Source organism: Thermobia domestica, chromosome 13 (genome assembly GCF_964235325.1).
Source record: "Thermobia domestica chromosome 13, izTheDome1.hap1.1, whole genome shotgun sequence".
NCBI classification, from domain to species: Eukaryota; Metazoa; Arthropoda; class Insecta; order Zygentoma; family Lepismatidae; genus Thermobia; species Thermobia domestica.
In genome coordinates, this window is record NC_137466.1 from 188914795 (window position 1) to 188936681 (window position 21887).

The 21887-nt window shown below is 37.3% G+C and overlaps 1 protein-coding gene across 25 annotated transcripts in view; it reads right to left on the reverse strand.

Annotated features, from left to right (window-relative positions):
• LOC145668871 (coiled-coil domain-containing protein AGAP005037-like) overlaps positions 1-21887 on the reverse strand; it is a 1021830-nt gene that overhangs the window by 395727 nt on the left and 604216 nt on the right. For 16 of the 25 annotated variants that reach the window (XM_081737120.1, XM_081737109.1, XM_081737119.1 and 13 more), the window contains exons 1-2: positions 14861-15024; positions 11643-11758 (exon numbers count right to left, since the gene is read on the reverse strand). In XM_081737120.1, the coding sequence (XP_081593246.1) occupies positions 11643-11758; positions 14861-14999 (255 nt within the window). In that variant the 5' untranslated portion in view covers positions 15000-15024. Of the gene's footprint in view, positions 1-11642; positions 11759-14860; positions 15025-21887 lie in introns of those variants that run through there. The other 9 variants (XM_081737111.1, XM_081737106.1, XM_081737121.1 and 6 more) reach the window with 1 other exon arrangement.

A 21887-nucleotide genomic window follows, 5' to 3' on the forward strand; every position in this document is an offset into this window, starting at 1 on the left:
TGGTGGTGTGTGTGTTCATCCATCTCCCTACAGGTAATGAACTAATCTTCCATTTGCATATTTCAGAATTTTTTTGTTCGTTACCATTTTCGAGGAAAAAAAAATAGTTGTCATGACTTTTGCAATAACTCTCGTATAAAAGTAAGGTAAAACTCCAATCTTACAATAAAATTACATTGTAAAATTAAGAAATTAACTGTTAATTTATCGTTGTAAAGTTACTACCAAATACAACACGAAAATACGGTTGATATTCCGTAAACAATGGAACAATTATCCTAAACAAAATATATGTTGTATACAGGAGTAAATGTAGGTCTGAAAAGACAGGGGGACTCATGACGTCACGCCATTCCCCGTGCTTATCTTTGCCTATTGTAATTTTTAGGAAGTGTAGGGACACCATAGATGTTTTCTGCAAGTGGAGGATGTCGTCTCCGCGCGTTCCCCCCACTTTTACCCCTGGTTGTTTATAGATATGCAGACTAATTGAGAATTGGCTTCTTATTGAAAAATTGAATAATTGGAGTTTAATGTCCCTTTTCAGCAACGAGGCTATATGAGGAGGACCTACTTTTTTTATACTGGGATCAGAACTACTACACGGGTTTGTATCCGAGGCAAGTACCTTCAAAAGGATTCGAACCCAGGATCCAATGACTGGTTCACAAAATACTGGTCGATTATAGTGAAGCAAGTTTTGATGATATACTAGAATGATAGAAATTAAATATCACTATTAAAATTTCATATAAAAAGAAATGTTGCCACTAGTTTTTGTACGAGGGTTTGTCAAAAAAGACAATTTTTTTCTTAACTCGTGACATACGCTATATAGGCTAGGTCCAGATTAGTTTGGTCTTTTTCAAAGTAGTCTCCGTTGAGTTGAAGGTATTATCCCCCCGCGAAAAAAAGTTCAAACGTGTCACATTACAATAGATCTCATCAAGCTGAAGAAACTAATACGGATGAGTGGTGTTAAACCTCATGCGTTGTTTTTGATAAAATCCAAAGAAAGTATTTTTTGTAAACTTAAGATCCGATGCTGTACGATAAGCACGCTACTATTAAGATAAAACTGATATCGAAAATATGATCTTATCAAGCTTTCCGTTACGACACTAGCAAGACGATAATAATTATTTCACCCAATTTATGGAGTCTGATTTACCAAAACTCCTTTACAAATTTACTCAATTTGCCTGTCTGTCAGTGTATGTTCGTCCGTTCTATACACAAAAAATGTGTTTCAGTCCGACTGGTATACAAAAAATGTTCCCGTCCGTCCGATACACAAAAAGTGTTTCAATCCGTGCGGTACATAAAAAATGTATTTCAGTCTTGTCCGGTACACAAAAATGTGTGGCCGTCCGTCCGGTACACAAAAAATATGTTTCAGTCTGCCCGGTACACAAGAAGTGCTTCAGTGCGTGCGGTACATAAAAATGTGTTTCAGTCTGTCCGGTACATAAAAGTGTGTGGTTGTCCGTCCAGTACACAAAAACGTTTCGGTCTGTCCGGTACACAAAAAATATGTTTCAGTCTGTCCGCTACATAAAAAATGTTTCCGTCCGTCCGGTACATAATATTGTCTCAGTTCATCCGGTACATGAAAATGTGTTTCAGCCCGTCCGGTACACAAAATGTGTATTCGTCCGTCCAGTAAACAAAAAATTTTGCAGTCCGTCCTGTACACAAAAAATGTGTGTCTGTCTGTCTGTCCGGTACACAAAAATGTATGTCCGTCTGTCTGGGACACACAAAAAATCCCTCTCAAGAACTACTTGATAGATCACCATCAATTTTCGCCAGGATGTACAAGGTGAAAAGTTAAGAATTCCATTCTTTGATGGATGTGATATTCAAATCTGAAATAACTGAAACCAACCATTTCGGGTTTCAACGTCGATCACTTTAGAGCAAAAAACATTAATAAATGGTAAGAAGCTATTTCCTGCAATCGATTAAGCGTCCCAAGAAAACGGTCCATCTCCATTCCTTACTCTCTACTAAAACCGGAACCGGAAGTGGCAGAAATCCACTACAACTTTCGGTTTCAATATTGATTTACATAGAGCAAAAACGGTAACAAGAAGTATTTTTTTTTTAAAAAAATCGATTTACCGTTCTAAAAATATGCACCATCTTCTCTCTTAACTCTCTTAGAGTTTCTCCGTGGCTAAGCGGTTAGCGTACGCGCCTTTGGCGTGGGACGTCCGGGTTCGATTCCCGGCGGGAGCTCATGTGGTTCGGATTCCACGTTAATCAGTAGGTCCACGTCTCATATAGACTCGCTGCTGAACGGGACGTTAAACTCAAAGTCAAGTCTTAACTCTCTTTTTCAAACCGGAAATGCCAGACACCAACAACTTCCGGTGTTAACGTTGCTCGCTATAGAGTAAGAACGGTAAAATATGACGAGAAGCGGTTTTCTGCAATCAGTTCAGCGTCTTAGGAATATATTCAATTTCCACTCTATTTTTCTATACTAAAACCGGAAGTGGTAAAAACTACTACCACTTCCGTTTTCAATATTGAGAAAATATCACGCCATACAAACCAACTGTAGTTCGATTCCCGGAGGGAGCTCATGTGGTTCGGATTCCACGTTAATCAGTAGGTCCACGTCTCATATAGCCTCGCTGCTGAACGGGACGTTAAACTCAAAATCAACTCAACTCAACAAACCAACTGTACATGCGATACTGCTACTTGTTCTGTGTGTTTGTGTGTATGTATGTGTGTGTGAATGTAATACGTTACAGGCTCTAATTTGCCCTTACTTCTTGTCAATGATAAACTTGCTCCTTGGGTTATTTCAGCCAGTCATATACCTACGTTGTACTGAACAATTACACGCACACATATGCTGTAGCACAAGATCAAGCCGCATGGAAATGGTGCGTGTTCCATTTGACTCGAAGCCAAAAGACAAAAGACTGCGCCTCAATTTCTTTTTAAGTTGATTAACAGACCGTCCAACTAACAGATTTATTGCACACTTGAAACTAAACGACCACTGTATTTCTGTGTTTATAACTAGAGTTAAAGGTCTCATTTTCTCTGAAAATGTATCGAAAATATCTGCTATAATTTTTGGATAAATGTAAAAAGGAACTAATTACACATGTAAACGGCACTTGACTCCTAAAATACATTCTATGAATAATATAATATGTAAGGATGGTTTAATTCCAGGAGAGCCTAACACTGTAGTTTTTCACTATGGAGCATACACATTGTACTGGTGGAGTTAAGAAAAAGGAATATTTATGGCAACAGGAAAAAAAAAATAAATAAAAATTGCTCTTGTATCTTCTTGCATGCAAAACCAATGCAATAAGGATTGTTGATACGTATCCCGTACATCTTATCATCCCATTTTTTTCTTGGTTTGCTCAAAGCTTTTCTAACTACAAGCCTATAAGCCTACGCAAACTTTGCTGTAAAAGATGGCTCAATTTTATTATCTATACATCATCTGCAAACATAGCCACCCGTAGCGGTAGGCACTTGCCCCCCCTCTCCCCGAATTTTCGAAGTGTGTTTAGTTCTCTGGAATATGTCAAAATATACTAATTTGCTCTTACATAATGTAGTACTTAATATATTTGTATCAAATGCTATAATACTATAACTTGTTTATTGCAGTTGATAAGGATATAGAGTTAAATAATTTTTGTTTAATATGATGTATAAAAAAAAGTTGCTTTTAAATTTACTCTTTCTTTTTTATCCAAGTTACGACATTGATTCAACGAAAGCCAGTTGTCTGCTGTTAACGATTAAGTATTTAGATTTGTTTCTAGCTCGTACATTATTATTATTATTATTAGTAGTAGTAGTAGTAGTACTAGTAGTAGTAGTATTAATTATCAACTTTCCGCTGATCCATGGATAAGCTATCTTATTCAGTCAGCGGTTTGCATCTACCAACCAAAAGTTCCGTTATCGTTTACGATAGTTGCAACAGCAGTTATAGTTTACTTGTTTTATCTTTAGGACTTATTCCAAGAAAGAATAACTAACCACTGGCATGACAGCTCTTATGCGCTTGATCCACTCCAACGCCATCTGTTATTGACCGTCCGAACTACGTTCAACCTAGGGACGAACACGTGATAAGCGCGCTGCAGGAGCTTTCTAGACCTAGTGACTCCCCAGTTTGCCTCACGACGATGGGTCGAGAAGCACCAGCCGGGAATCGAACCCAGGACCACGCGGATGTGATTCAAACGCTGTAACCACTACACTACGGTGTCCCTCCAGGAGAGAATAGGCTGAGGATTGTTGGAAGCAAGGCTTTGATTGGTTGCAGTGTAGCGTCCCGTTTCAACACCACAGCGTCCCGTTTCAACGCATACACCTACAGTTTAAGGTTGAATCCGAACCATTGTAAAGCATTTAAATTTTAAGGCTCTCCCACCGAAAATGGAACCTGGGACCTCGTGCATCAAAAGTGAGAGCGCTAGCCAGAAAAGGCTGCAAAGCTTTGAGAAACCCTATTTAAAGCAAAAAAGGAAGGAGCAAAGGAACGGACAGAGAAAACTGCAAAATACAGAAGAGTATAGCCACCGAATATAATATCAATAGTAAGATCGAAATGTCTAAATGAGCGGGACACGTTGCAGTACCATCCCAGCCAGGACCGGATTAACCCATCTGGAGGCCTGGGACTAGAAAATATGTGTGTCCCCTGCTGACTTCGCCTAATAGGCCTATACATTTCTGTGAAAGTACAGTAGGAACGTTAAGGGATATTATGCCCCATAATTTTGGTATGCTTTATCTTATGATGATGACTGTATCTTGTATGATTCTTTTTAGACTACCAGCTGAGATTTTGATCAGAGTTAAAGGTGCACCGAGACGCGAGAAGTCTCGTCTCGTCTCGCGTCTCGTCTCGCATTTGCGAGACGAGACACGAGACGAGAGTGAAAATTTCATGCGAGACGAGAGACGAGACTAAACCATGCGAGACGAGACGCTAGAGGCGACTCGGTTAAGTCTCGCACGAGAAGTCTCGCGACACTTCTCGCAGTCTCACAACATTTATGAATTATATCTACATTTAATTGTATATTTAGTGATTTTACATTTATTGAGTTTTCTAAGTTGATCGTTAATGCCTCCAGGAACAAAAAAGTGATTGGGGCAATAGACATTTTATGAGATTTATTATTATTCAAGGTTGATTTTCAGAATTAAAGCCTTCTTTAGTTTTTAAACATCAGTAAAAAAGAAAACCTTTCTAAATTGGAAATTTATTAAAACATCGATTTAGGACTTTATTTGGCGACACAAACACATACACGCGGGCGTGCACGAATACATGAACTTCTGTTTTTGGTCTGGAAAGCGAATAAGACTCCCTAGTGCTGCGAAATGTGATATTTCTGTTGTTTCTGTCTTTTTCACATTACTACTAGCGATTAATGTTGGGGGATGGCGGGGAAATCCCCTCTCGTCAAAGTTTATGCCCGGCCCGGCTCGTAGAAATAACATGATATTTTTACATGGAATAAGTATTTTCTTTCTATATATTTATCAAAAACATCCCCTTCTAGTTCAGAAGTTTAATTCAAACACTGGTTTGGTAGGATGGCCCTATAAGTTTGGTAGGAGACGGTAGGAATGGTCCTATATCTGTCAGTAATTTTATTTTCTAGATCTGGGCACACTATATAAGTTAAAAGCAAAAGTTGATAAAATGCGATAATGCAACATTGCTACAAGCGCGAACGAACCGAAAGAATTGGGTCGTATTGTGTTGTGAGGAGTTCTTTTTTTGTCTACGAGTGCTTTTGGTGGTATAAAAACATCTTTATAATGGAAAACCACCGTTCAAGGAAACGACCAAAACGTGTAAATGTTGATAGTGGCGACGATATTTTGGAAAAGCCAAATATTGCTGGAGACCTCTAAGCTGGAAAACAATGTTGGTTCCAGTAACAATTTATGCTGGTTTTGCTGTAAATTATGCTATTAATTTGACGAAAATTAATGGTCCAGCAACCAAATTCCAGCACAACTTTTCTTTTAATTTGGAGCGGAAGTAACACAAGTTCGAGTACCATGTTGAACTCTAGGTTCCGTCTCCTTAGGATGTTATGAACATTCATCCGGAAAGCAATGGCAAACCACCATGGCATGGATTCACCTTGCTAAGGGACTTTTAGGTCAAACACCTGCCTTCGGACAGAATATCTCATCATCATTCATTAACAGCCAAAGAATAACACATTGCAAAATTTTGACCCAGAATATATGCGAGACTGCGAGACCATGCGAGAAAGTCTCGCACGAGACGCGAGATGAGACTCAAAATTTTATGCGAGACGCGAGACGAGACGAGACTTTTCCATTTCTCGTCTCGTCTCGTCTCGCGTGCATCCCTAATCAGAGTGGAGGCCCCCGTCCACCTGGAGGCCCGGGGCTAAAGCCCCCCTAAGCTCCTCCCTTAATCCAGGCATAATCCGAACATTCACCTAGTGGGACCGAGGGAAAAGCGTGGAAAAATCTCGATTAGGATAGGCATTCATCGGATTTGAATCCAGCTTCTTGCCATTATGCAGCAAAGCGCTAGAAATCGATCAAAATTCATACTGCGCTATTGAAGATCTCTTCCAGCCCACGATAAAAAGAACAACAGAGACAGAGAACTTCGAACCGCATTAAAAAATTAATAGGATACGCTGTAGTAGATCCATTACTGTTATTGACTTCCATTGTCTCGCTTAGTGATCTACTAATCTCATTAACTGGCTACACTTGGAATTGCACTCGTTCGATTTCGGAGTAAATGTCACTCACTCACGTTCCCCTTCCCCCCTCTCCCTTCATTGCTTTCAAATGCTTGAAGCCGTATAAATACCCTGGCAACGTTCCTTGGTTTTCCGTTCACCATTTTCTACACTGAATCACTGTTAATTTTATTCGTAACGTCACTTCCTATTTTAAATTTCCACATATGCAGACAAATTAGTCACACAAGGTACATGCAGGCAGCGAGAGAGTACCTACAAATAGCAGAGAAAAAAATATTAAGTTCTGTTGCAGAGATCTGTAAGAAGTTGAGAGAACTTCAATTCCTTTTAACAGAGTATGCTGATCCGAACTGTGGTTAAATGAAATACTATATAAGGTATAACATCCCACGCTTATGCCCTGTACGCCAAATGAGATGGATTATGAAAGAACTAGTGGAATGAGAAAGTGGGAGGAAAAGGAAGATACCATGAACATGAACTCATGTGGCCTGAAATCGAACCAAGGAACACCTCACCAGAGGTCATGTACTCAAACTTACAATAAAGAAGGAATAGTGGCTCAGTCATATATTGGATCACCTTGAGGGATGTTCAGAATTAAATGTATAACTGTTTCTCCATTTCTTTATTTTTAAGGCATTACTACACTCTGTCTGTTCAATTTCAATAATCAGTGCCTCTCCAAAAAACGTAAAAAAGCCCTGTTCCTTACACAGTGGCACCAACCTATGGGAAAATTCCATTTTGTGGGATTTTTTGACAATTTTTCGAATAGGGATAAAGGGAATTTTCATGAAAATTGGCCATATATAAGGGATTTGTTAATGTTTATTTTATCAACACCAACAATTTTTTTTAAGAGCAGGATGTAGGCTAATGACGCTTAAATAAACGTGAAATCATGCTAATTGTCAAATTTTGTTGTTGGAAAGTGGGTGTTAGTGTGAAAGTGATTTATGCAAGAACTCATGAATCTAAAAAAAACAAGCACCAAGAAACGTAAATTATACTCTGGATACTTTTTTAAAAAAAAAAACTATGAACGGAGGAAAGTCAATTCCCAAACGACAAATAACCAATTTCTAAAACGTCCCACACGAAATAACTGGAAAATGAAGTATGTCTTGTTTCATTACACTCAGAAGAAGATTGTGGCATAAAAGTGTGATGGAAATACTAAATTGTGATAACAAGATGTACACCTTTTCATCAACTATTGAAATCATCTCGTTTAGTTAAAGAAAATACTTATTAGGAGTTTAGAAGATCGGAATTGACGAGTAATTCACCCAAATATTGAAGAAAGTAAGTGACATACAGGGTTTTCATAAAGTCTGGACGGATTTAATTTGCTTATAATTTTCAAAAGAAATGCTCATAATGAAATCAAATAAAGTGCAAACGGTAGCGGAAGGATTAAATTTTTAGTTGGCAACACTGTTAGATAAGCGGCAACTCTGAGAGAGATAGCCCTAAAGTGAACGTTTGGTGCGCTGTGTCCTATGATCATCTGTTTGGACCGTTCTTTTTTGAAGAGGAGACCGTGAATGGAGATTCGTACTTGGATATGTTGCAGAAATACCTCATTCCGGAACTGGAGGCACGTGGAATCCAGAACGACATCGTGTTCCAACAGGACGGGGCACCCCCTCACTATGCAATGAAGGTCAAACAGTTCCTTGACGAGAAATTCCCTAACCGATGGATTGGGAATGGCGCCTAGTTGGAGGTGTGGCGGTGAATAAACTGAGCTGGTGCAGATTACAGGTAAAAATTTAATCCTTCCGCTACCGTTTGCACTTTATTTGATTTCATTATGGGCATTTTTATGAAAATTATAAGCAAATTAAATCCGTCCAGACTTTATGAAAACCCTGTACAGTAATATTAATTTTAATATTTTATAAATTTTGAAAATTTTGTCAGTGCGTGAGAAATTAAAGAGCAAAGTGGGAATTTCTGCCTTCGGAGACTGGGTTATTGCTGCCAGGTTGGCACCACTGTCACAAAATATATTGTTATAGCACTACAAATTGAAATATAACATAGCAATGCCACCTTAATACGAGGAACTAATTGTCTCGTTACGTCCTAATATAGAAGTCAGCATGTCTCCGCTTACTAGTACCAAGACACAACGTCTAACATTTAAAAATAACATATTACATTTATTTAGTGTGTGTGAATTTGTTGAAATCTAATTACGCACATTAAGTGACTAATCTTGCTTCGCCCAAGAAACCTTCCACAGCCAAAACGCACAATAACGTAGTTTGATCAATTTATTCTTAATCTGTACCCCATCTAGAAATATAGTTTATCAACTCAAGTATTTCACAAACTACCTACCATAAACATACAGTAGAATCTATAATTTTACTTCATACATTTGAAATTGACTTATAATCTTGCTGAATCAAACTATCAGTTTGTTCGCACATGCTATTTCATCTTTTCAAAGTACTGTAACAGTATGTGCCACTTTTGAAAACATTTTGTTCCAGCCAGTTTCTCCCCCAACAGAATTTCGCGAAAAATAACTAATTCACCATTTCTTTCCTGTATTCATATTTCTGGATCTACTCTTCGACACTTAACCCCAAAAAGTTAAGATTTCAATTACTTCGATAATGGAATGTTTTCAGAGATAACTAAAAGAATTATTGGAGTATGTTTAGCAGAAGGGGTCCAGAAGCACGTAAAAAACAAAATTTACAGGAGAAATGAATGATGCAAATACTTAGACATAACATAACGTAACCAAATCTAACCTAACCTAACCAAAACTAACCTAAGCTAACATGAACTGACCTAAACTAACCTAATATTAGTAGAAATAAGCTTCTATCATTTTTTGGAAAATTATGCTGGACTAATATAACATAAACTAACCTAACCTAAACTTACCTAAACTAACCTAACTTACCCTAAACTAACCGAATGTGAACAGAAATTACCAAAATTGTAACATTTTTTAGAGAAAAGAGCTGGACCCCATCTGCTAAACATAGGCCGAATTATTAACCACCAAATTCGGTTATTTATTATGGGAGAATCGAAATTGGAAATAAATTATTTCCAATTTCGATTCTCCCATAGATTGCTCTTTCATCTTTACTAAAGCAGACATGCAGTTATCAGGAGGACACTGAACAATCTGACATTGGCAAAAGCAATGGAGAACGGACGAATATCGATAGCAATGGTCTACTGGCAACACTTCTCTACAATTTCTTCTCGTATCGCCTCTACATTGTTGACCCTTACTGTTTCTCTGCGTCACTGATCCAAGTGTAAAAGCATGCTGGTGCTATACAGTGCATCGGCCAGTTAGAAACTACTCACTTATACTCGTATCTTCATATTAACTGACAAACTTCATATAAACTAATGTTCCTAGTAGCTATATCTCAAAAGCATTCCTTTTCGAATTGGTATATGCAGTTGTAAGTATCTCAATGCTTATTTTTTGTCTCTGCAACCTTCTTCCGAAAACCCTCCCCTCAAAAATTTCGGTATATAAATGCCCCAGTCTTTTTGGTTTCACGTGCAGTAGGAACTGCGTGTTAAGTTCTCATGGCCGAGTGGCTAACGTGTGTACTTTTTCTCCCCAAGATCTCGAGTTCGATTCCTAATGGAAGCCAGGGGCGAATCCAGGACCGACTTCTAGGGGGGGGAGCGGTGGGTTGTTATACTGCTACTTAGAGCTACTTTTAAGGCCTACAAACTCTGGGATGGTTTTTATTTATATATATAAAAAATAAGAAAGTTCCCTCTTTTGGGGGGAAGATCGCCCCCCATGGATCAGCCACTGATGGAAGCATTTGTTTCGGATGCAAAGCCCGAGTAGTGTTTCCAGGCCGGTAGCCAGCCCAAAAATGTAGGGGGGGACGGTAGGAGTTAGGAGGGCTGACCCAACTGTATTATAGACATCACCATATTATAGTTCATTTACAAGCATACCGTGAAAATTTTAGGGGGGCGGCCCACCCTAACCCCTCCTGGATACAGGCCTGAGTGTTTCGGTTCGCACACTTTAATTGTAGGTATTGTCTCATACAGCGTCGGATTTGAAAAGAAACGTTAAAATGAAATCCATTAAGCTAATGCCTACCCCATGAGAATGCCGCTTTCGGGCCGAATTAATGGTTGCGTGAAGTAAATGAGACATCATAGTCATTGACATCTATGCAGAAAACTAAAGCATGGGCCACACTCGATGACGTGTGGACTAAGCGAATGAACTGAAAACTGACGCAACGTTGCTGTGTGGTAAAGGGTTGTGGCTAAGCAGATACACTACACCACGAGTAGGTAAACAAGTGACAGATATATCTCATTCTGTTTTAACAAGATAGAAGAAATGGCATAATCGTAGCCCTCTCATTTGCTAACAGCACTTAAAGCATATTCGGAACACCACCTCCAAACGACATAAACACTGTCTTTTAGTATAGGCGTTAATTCCCGTGCAATTGGTGAAAAGTTGCAATAAAGAAATTACAGCCTTGGGATTTCTCACAACTGTCGGGGAAATTCCTATTTCAGACAATTTGTGAAGACATGTTCTTCTACATGAAGATATACTCGGAAAAACTAAATAACAAATTTGTGGAACTTAAATAAGTTAGCTACAACAAAATTACTGCCTCGAATATCCAGTCATAATAATCTGTGATTTTCTTAGTTGCTCTGATTGCCATATCACCAATACCATTAACATACATTATGGAATCGGACCAAATCTATTCCTATTTTTTTTTTAATATTATGTTGTTTTTAATCATTAGATAAATCTGAAATCATAGAACTCATTAAACATTCAAATATTGAAAAAAAAAACGAAAGAATGAAAAAGAAATATGAACTGACCTCTAAGTCCATGCTCCGAGTGAGGGAACTGGCTTGGTCGCCTGATAGCGTGTGACGGCGGGCCTCGTCGCGACGCGGGCGCCCCCGTCTCACCTCCTCATCTCGGCCAGATGGTGCTGAAAAACAAGAACACAAAATTATTAATTTATTATTCGTTATCAAATTTTAAAAAAAGAAACAACATAAAAACTATATTACACAATCATTAATTGATAAACAAAATTTCTAAACTTACTCAGTTATTTTACACCAAATGGGTCGGCTATACAGGTTTTTGTTTACTGATATGTAGCTAGCACATTGGCTGCTAACATAATTATTTTGGCTTCTCTCTTCATCCCAATTCAATCAGGGATGACATTTTCCGAAATCTTGTTTTCCGATTTTGGGAAAATTCATTTTTCGATTTTTCATTTTTCGAAAAAATTCCGTTTCCATTTTTGAAAAAAAAATTCGTATTTCGTTTTCGAAGAATTTTTCCGAAAATTTTCGTTTTTGGTTCTTCCAAAATTTTTCGAAAAATTTTCGTTTTTCGTTTTCCGTTTCGAAAAATTCATTTTTCGATGTAGTATTTTTCGGAAAAAGTGGTCATCCATAAATTGAACTACAATGGTGGGTTAACACCATTTTTTTTTTTTTTTTTTTTTTTTTTTTTGCCATGAGGTTGGCCATGAGACATTTTCGAAACGAGACATCACTCTGGCAACACATTTTCCAGACAAGAAAGCTCTTGTCTGGGGTACCTCTACTGAGAACCACGTATGTTAACCGTTTGGATACACAGGAAACTATATAATAGTTCATATATATACTGTACGTGTCCCGGAAGGAAGAGTGGCAATACTTCGGGAAATGGTACTATGAGTAATTCTAAGCAAAAAAGATTATATGACCATTTACGATTGTCGACGGTTTCGGAACTACAGGTTGTGAACCATTCTTGACTATACGTTGCTTATTTTCCAACTTGTAGTGTATTTTCCTTATATAAATCTTCACCTTTTACGCCCTATCTACCATATGTCTGCACAAGCAAATAATGAGTCCAGAAATAGAATAAAACTTCTTCATGAGCTTACAAGAAGACGCTTTTGCTGCGTGTAAATTATTTATTAGTGTTATCTATACACGTATACATTTTTCTAATGATACCTAATAAATAATAATTCTAAAATTATTAAAACTTAAAACATTGCTTTTTTTTCTAAAGAAATGGGACACATAATAAAAAATAAAGCTCACATTTATTCATTTACTTAGTCAAATTTTAGTTAATATATTACTTATATTCGTTTATACAGACTTCAAGCACGCATATATATATAATGAAAATTTTTTTATTTGCAGAGTATAAAACTTCACTAATGGGAGAAACACATCATTTCAGGTGCTATGATTGGGGAGTAAGAATATTAGCCATCGATAAAAAGTTCCTCGTTTTTCATTCGTGTACTTGTATTACTAAATTACTGATTAAAATATATAATACACAATAACTCTCGATTACTCGGCCTGGTTCCAAAAAAAGAAATAAGAAGAAAAAGAACAAGAAAAATAAAAAACGTACAAAAATTAAGAATTTTATTATTTTTTAATCTATTCCACTTCTTTTTTAAGTTTAACATCTCAAGATTATGGCCTTTAGACTAAGGGAGAAGAATGATAGAAGCAACTGAATGATGATGGAAGAATTGGCGGAATGAGAATGTGGAAGAAAACGGGAGTTCCCCGAGAAAACCAATGAACACGATGTTATCCATCCTCTTAAACTCAAAATTAACTTAACTCATAAACTTACTTGGGCAGGGATCGAACCAGGGACTGCATGCACCAGAGGCAGACGCTCTACCACTGAGCCACTGTTTTGCCGAGTCTTAATTCAAAACCTGGCTAAATGCAGAAAGAAGAATATTTTCCACAACCATGCAATTACCCGGATGTTATGTAACCCTGTAACACTAAAACGTAATACTGGTTGCGTACAGTCCAGGCGTTCTTAGAAAACCAAAAATGTGGATACATTTTCACTCTCTCCTGGAAATCCCCCGACTAGAAAATCGAAAAAAAAAGGGGGGGTTCTAGACGATTAGATCTGTGAAGTTCTATTTGTGTACAAAATTTGAAGTGTACTCTACGTGACTCCTTTCTCTGCGAAAAGCTGATTACACACAGTGTTGCCAGATATGAAGATTAAAAGTTAGCGCGATTGTGCTCCTAAAGTAGTGGATTTGAACCATTTGTAGTCCAAAGATAAAAAATGTCAAATGACTGGGTTGGCAATGCTCAGGCGGCGATCAAGTTTCGAATTGCTGGCGGTGGTGTGTTAGGATTAACTCCGTACTACGTCAGCTGCAGTGCAAACGAATTGGACAGGCGGTGATAGTATAAAATGGGACACTTTTCTGATTTTCAAGGAGACATGTTTGCTTAAGTCAGTTTTGTAGGCTCTGAAATACAGTTCACAACGTTTACAATATGTTTCTTCACTGTTACTATTCAAATCTTCAATTCATTCTCTAAATTCTTTATCTAGGAGCCATGATTTTTCGAATATTTATTGTAACTACACTTATGTATTATGTTAACATGAACAATATAGTAACACAACTAAATTTGCGATGTTCATGTTTACCTAGGTACACAGCTCCGCATAACTATTAGCCCCACGTATTAACTGAGACAGCAACATAATCAGTGAAACAGGGACAGGGCAAACTTAACAAACGTCTAGTGTTATCACATCTGGAGATTAAAAGTACTAAAACAATAATAGAAACTAGTATCATACATGTTAGTTTTAGTAAAACTGTCGTTCATTGTGATTTCATATATAAAAATTAAAGAAAGCATATTCTTAAGAGTTATAACCTGCAGATAATTCAAAGTAGCCCAAAAAATGACATGTGATCCAATTTGAGGTTTTGGTAGGTAGAGCACAAGAAAAATTGCCCAATTCGCTACTTGAAGCCCAATCTGGCAACACTGGATGAGAGACTGACGCACAGATACACACACATTATCTTAATGTTATTAAAGATGCAACGGGTGCGTGTTCTGAATGTGTACATATAAGCTACAAAACTTCAATTTAGCAAAAATTGGAATATTTTCCCTTATCAGGAGAAGAAGACAAAAATTACTCTATCAATTACATTATCAAAGCAATTGTGCAATTCAATTAAAAAAAAACTGAAAAAAGAAAAGAATCAGTTACTTACTTCTGGATATGAATATATCAACAAGGAAAAAAACTATAAAATAAAGGAACTGAGTAACACTGCAAGTGTGAATTTGATCGCAAACACACGCGACTCTTTTAAGAATTCTTAAAAGAAAAAGTTTTATCGACAGACACATGAATCATCTTCTGAACAGTCAGATTGACCCCACCCACTCATCAAAGTCCACTGTTACTTATGCACTCACATGACACAAGATAGAAACAAGTGGAGGACAGCGATCTGGGAGAACGGCTTAGAAGAAGAAGAAGAAGAAGACATGTGGTTTGTTGGTTTCATTAATAAGAAGCTTTGTTTATCTATCTATTCTGTCCGCCCGTTCGTCCGTGAAAATAGAAATCTCAAGAACTACTGGATGGATCACCATCAATTTTGCCCAGGGTGTACAGAGTCAAAGGTTAGGAATGGAATTCGTTATTGGAAGTTATCCATGTATCGGATGTGGTAGAAATAAACCAAATCCAATGTGGTTTTAACGTTGATAGAGATAAGCGCTTGTCTGCAATCAATTAAGCGTCCCAAAAACACACTTTACAAGTGTTTCAATACTTAACCCTTTACTGAGACCGGAAGTGATAGGAATCCACTACAACTTCCGGTTTCAATATTGATTGGAGCGTTTTGGCTCAGTGGTAGAGCGATCAACTCTGGTGTGTAGAGCCCCTGGTTCGATTCCAACTCGCACCAAGTGAGCTTTGTCGTGGACAAAATCCGTGTGAGTAGGTTTTCTCAGTGTTCTCACGTTTCCTCCCATTTTCTTCATTCCACCACTTTATTTATGATTATGATCATCGTCTCCTTTAGTCTATCTGCCATAATCGTGGTACGTGAATCGATACTAGGCAAGAGTTCTAAAAGGTTTTGCGAGACACTACAACTAATCACAGGCTAGAATCACACGTTCAAATAGATGATACACGGACGGCGCATCACTTCCAATGAGATTGCATGTGGTTTTCTTGACTCATACTTAGTGCTCTTTGTAATTTAAGTAACATACTAATACCAAAAATAAACAATCCTCAGTAGGAATCGAACTGGGAATAGCGTAACGTTAAATACCGAAAGATATGTGTCCTAATATTCAGGTTGTAAGGAAGCATTATAGAATTAAACAGGCTTAATTACAAATAATAAGTGGATTTCTTTTTAATATTGTTAATTTAGCTGTCTGAAACCCGAGTGATTTTCATTTAGTGGGAAATTAAATTAGCCTTTAAGGAAACAACGACAAATTGACACTTGTCGCCATTGGGAAATGGTTTTCACGGGAATTGTTTCTACACTTAGTTCGTTGTGGCATAAGGTTTCGTTTAACCGAATTTCCGTGTTAACCAAATCGAAAAAAAAAAGCATTTACCAAAGAAATATCAAAACTTTTTTTTTAAAAAAAATCAAATGTAACTTCATTGTTTTAGTCCTGTGGCTGTAGTTCATCACTGCCCAGTGCTATAATGTTCAGTTTTGAAGGCAGCATATGTAGTCAACAACGTCTTTTCACGTTGAAAATAAATCAAATATTCAGTACTGTATATATATATATATATATATATATATATATATATATATATATATATATATATATATATATATATATATATATATATATATATATATATATATATATATATATATATAAAACTTTAATCCGGCTTAATCAAATTTTCTTTAACCGGGCCCCATAAAATTCAATTACATGAGACTCTAATACATACACAAGGTTTTACAAAAAATTGTCACAATATTTTCAGACTAGATTTCTTACATCAAAATAAGAAAAGTTCATATGAACGTGTGGTCGGAAGTGTATAGCTTCTTAGTTATAGAGTGTCAAAAACGTGAAAACATGTACTTTAAAGGTCCATAGTTTCGTTACTATGGGACCCATCGTAGTCATGCCAAGACATCACTAAGGAATTAGTATGTGAACTGTTCAAATATCCATCTTTCAGAACCTCCGGTACTTGCACAATCATTTTAGGGAGGATGTTTGGGAGTATTTCATCACTTAGCACCTACCTCTCTAAAAACTGATGTGCAAGTACTGGAGCACTCTTAAACATGGACAATTGGATAGATCACATTCTAGTTCCTCAGTGATGTCTTGACTCAACTACGATCGGTCCTATTGTAGTGGAACTATAAACCTTCAAATTCAAATGAAATGAAATGAAATCTTTGAGTTTTACGTCCCACGGTTATGCCGATTAGGCTAAAGGAGACGGTGATGATGAGTAATGAATGAAATGGTGGAATGAAGAAAGTGGGAGGAAACGGGAGAACCCCGAGAAAACCCACGCACACGGTGTTTGTCCACCACAAAGTTCACTTGGCGGAGGCTGGGATCGAACCCGGGACCTCAAGCACCAGAGGTGAACGCTCTACCACCCTTCAAATTCAGTTGTTTTTTTTTAACGTTTTAGGCATCCTGTAACTACGAAACTATGCACTTCCAATTAGAGATCTGCATGGGCCGGAATTTTTAGCCCGGGCCCGACCCGGACCGTAAATTTATAATGTGAGGCCCGACCCGAGTCCAAAATATGTTTTAGCATTTAGGCTCGAGCCCAGCCCGAGCTCGTGTGATAATCAAATGAGCCCGAAATAAGCCTGAATTACAGAAACTTAATAATTAACCCTTATCCGGGCAACCGGGGCCTCCCAGGCCCAGTAGCTTCATTTTCCTAAAATTTCTCAATAACCATACATATTTCGAAGACATAAAATACTGAATTCTTCTATCTTTCGTCGAAGTTAAAATCATGAACATATCGAGTTTGTAAAGCTAATGTTTTTTTTTTTTTTTTTTTTAATTTGAAAATCTTTTCCTGACGTAACCGGGCAACCGGGGCCTAGGAGGCCCCGTATAACTTTAGTGAAATTCCTGTCAAATATTAGATCAAATTGTCACATAATTATATATTGAACACGTGACTATTGTAACCTTTAGTCGGAACAGTATGCGGCAACAGACATTGAATTTTGAGTGTTCTGCACTTAAAATATATACTGGGCCTGACAGGCCCCGGTTGCCCGTTTACGTTACAAAAATGTCTGGACCGGATTTGCTATTCTGCTTGGCTTACAAAAGCGTGACACGAAGTTTCGCTACTTGACAAAAATATATACCGGTACATTCTAGACTACATTCTAGACTAGTCTAAACAGTAAGTGACAATAGGCATTGATTTTGTGTATTCTGCACTTAAAATATATACTGGGCCTCACAGGCCCAGGTTGCCCGTTTACGTTACAAAAATGTCTTGCCCGGATAAGGGTTAAAGCAAAATTGTCTGTTCATTTACAGCAATTAGAAGTTCCCTTTTGCAGTTTGCTTTAAAAGTTCTCCAGAAAGTACGGCCCCATAAATATCGTTGTACAGCATATTTACAAAGTTAGGCCCGAACCCGGCACGCGGTAAGACCCCGTGCAGACATCAACTTCCGACCACAGGTCCATATGAACTTTTTTTTCTTCTTATTTTGATGTAAGAAATCTAGTGACAAATTTCTGTAACACCCTGTATAGTTTCAATCTATGAACACGTAAAATTCAATGACAAGAATCATGTTCATGAGGCTACAGACAAGCCCGAGCCGAAGAAGACACTGAACAATACTTATCGCGCTCAGCAAATGAAAAAGGAGAAACCCCTAGCAGCTATAGAATTAGCGTATACGTATTCGGAGTTGATGATCCAGGTACAACTACCAGTGGAAACTTATGTAGTTCAGACTCCACGTTAAGCTAAAGGACCCACGTCTCATAGAACCTCGACTCTGAAAAGGGATGTTAACACTTGTACTTTGGGATGTTAACGAAACCAAAGCGGATGAGAAGAGATTAGTTAAAATCATAAGGTGAGAGAAAAGTACACGAAATTATCAATATTATTATTATTATTATTAGATATGCATGTTTCTCTATTTATAAATTGAATAATTAAAATTGACAAATTGATATTTTTATTCCTATAATTTTCGATATTGTCTATTTTTTTAAAAAAAGAGAAATTAAGAGGACAACAACCCACCTTTTTTTCGTCTCGGAGCAGTCGGTCGTGAGAGAGCATCAGCACTAGAAATCAATACTTCACAGCTATTGCCTGTGTGCTCACTCGTTCACTTGGGTTTGTCATCTGCACGCAACAAGCCAACCAAAAGTGAAACTTTTGCGCCCTTCTTTCTTACTTTTTTGAAAAACTTTTTACCTTACCTCTCCGCATCTTCCTCTCTCTCTTGGCGAGGCGAATGGAGTGATAAAATATCAAGACCGACCCGTAAAAAAAAAAAGTTAAAAGTTACGCTGTTCAGTAAAAAAAATTAAAACTTTTCAAGAAGGTTAAAAAAAAGTGATGAAGGAACGCCAAATGTAAAAGCTACATACAGAACGACGTCTGCAATGAACTAAATGGCTCTGAGACAATGGACCAAAAGAGGGGGAAGTTGTGTTAGCTGGCATACAGCCACACATATTTTTTTTTTCCTTTTCATATTTCTTTTTTCAAAATTCTTTTAAATCTTAAAAACCGACAACAACAATAAAACTGAATATTTAAAATTCTTATATTTTGTTCCTACGTAATAAGAAAGGCAAAACTTTCATCATTATATCTTTTCTTCTTCTTCTTCTTCTTTTTTTTTTAATGTTCTTAACACCCTAGAAACTATAGCTGATTGCTACTGACTAACATTGACCACGAAACGAGACCAGACAGTACTTTCACAACACCTTCCGGAGACAGAACAGTTCCAAATCTCGACTTTGGGCAACATTACTGCTGACATGCTATCGATCCCCTCCCACCGCAAAAAAAGAAAAAAAAATCAATTTTGCACTTGAATCGATAACTATCAAAAGAGAATAAGTTTCAGTACGTTTAAATGACACATATCCAGTGGCATGAAAAATTTTGTCGTGGCTGTGGTGCAGGAACATACTTATGAGCCCCCCCCCCCAATCAGAGACTTATACACTGAGAAAAGAAAATGTATATAGTGTGAGTAAAAACGTAGGTTATATGTGTAAATCCTGTAGTTTGGGATTTATCGTACAGCAAACGTATAACGGTAAAAGTATATTTCATACGTACTTTCCGAGCAAGTGTTCCGAATAAATGTACTTTCCGTACGACAAAAGAACTGTATATAGGCGGTCAGGATCTCACATACAGATGGACGTATGTAACATACAGCTGACGTATGTAACACACGTATATGTATATAATATACAGAAGACTGTTAGATGTCATACATCCTGCAACGACATGATGTAATATCTAAGCGGGACAAGTATGTAACATATGGATAACGTATATACTGTACTGATTTTCGTAGTAAACATAAGGATTCCGTATATATGTACAATATATCGCTGTTCGGAGAACGGATTTTTCTCAGTGAATTAATGTGACACTTGAAGCTTGATCTCCTTGATATAAACCATAACAACGGCCCTACTTGAATTAGTACTCTGGTCGGTTGTACGGGGCATTGTTTCCTTAATGGCTTTTGCTGCAACAATGGTTGGCTCTCTTCTTCTGGGTACCATGAACGGTTAATACCTGTGACACAATTCAGCCTACTAGATCTTTGGATTTTAACAAGACATGATATTACACATAACTATTTGATAGTTATCATAAACCAAAAACGAAGGTCTCATTCTTTCCATCCCAAACCATTGCTGCTGTCCTGCGAGACAAAGGTGTAAATACCAGATATTAGGTAGGTAGTTATAATGTCAGTATAAATTGGCCAAGTAATTATATGAACATAATGAAAGGCACTTACCAACGTTTAAAGATACATAAATCATTACACAATATACTTTAATAATAAATATGCTTTACATGTTGTTATACCGATATCACACCTTTCGTGGATCTCTCGTAACGCGAAAGGATTCTGATACCTTCTAGATTAAACTTTTTTAAAACGTACATAAATTTACAATGTGAGTCGAGAAATTTTTCGAAACGATATTTCTACAAAATTTACAAGACGAGACGGAACATTATTTCTCATCTCGTTCGGGGGAGGACAACACTAGAAGGGGGATAAACAAGTATTGGAATTGTTATTGAGTAGTATATCAACAAAACTATCGAAGTTGTTGTTCACCTGTCACCACTGAAATATTGACTTTATCAACGTCAATATTTCCTCCCGCTTCTTGTTCTCTCAGTGTCACTTACTGTGGATCGGAGCAAATTGTGACGATTCAAGGCATCGAATTCGATACCAAGAGAAGGTTGGAAAACTGTTTAAAAGAAAAAGACTGAATGTTACAAACTGGATTGACAACAAACAGAAACCGAATTTCTGAGTCAATAATATATCTCCTACCTATAAAGTAGGATCGTCAAATATACTCATGTTGGAGAAGAATAAGGGTGTTCATCATTTTCTGCAGTATGCACCTCTTTTGTGGCGAAAAACGAAAAATTTTTCGAAAAAACGAATTTTTTTCGAAAAATGGATAATTTTTCGAAAAACGGAAAATTTTTCGAAAAAGCGAAAAACGAAAATCCCGAAAATCGAAAAACAGATTTTTCGAAAAAGACCATCCCTATTTTAGACTGAGGGAGAATAATGATTAAAGCAAGTGAATGATGACGGAACTAGATGATGGGAGGAAACGGGAGTATCCCGAGAAAACTTACAGACACGATGTTTTCCACCGCAAGTGTGGTAAAGGATTCGAATTTGAGTGTTGTTAGTTGGTTCGGGTAGAAACTTGTCGTCTAATTAAAAAAAAAATAAAACGAGTATTGTCTCATATAGCCTAGAAGCTGAACGGATGTTAAACTCTCATTACGCGACCAGCATCTCCACATTCTCCGAGGAAAGACAAGGTCTGTGTGTATGAGGATATGACTAGCAAAACTGATCTTAATATTCAGTTCTCAAGATGCAAAATGAAATTTTAAATACGGGAGTATTTTAGACAAAATTTCATCCTAAAATAACGCAGCCCTCAATTTCTGTTTTTACTATTATCTAGG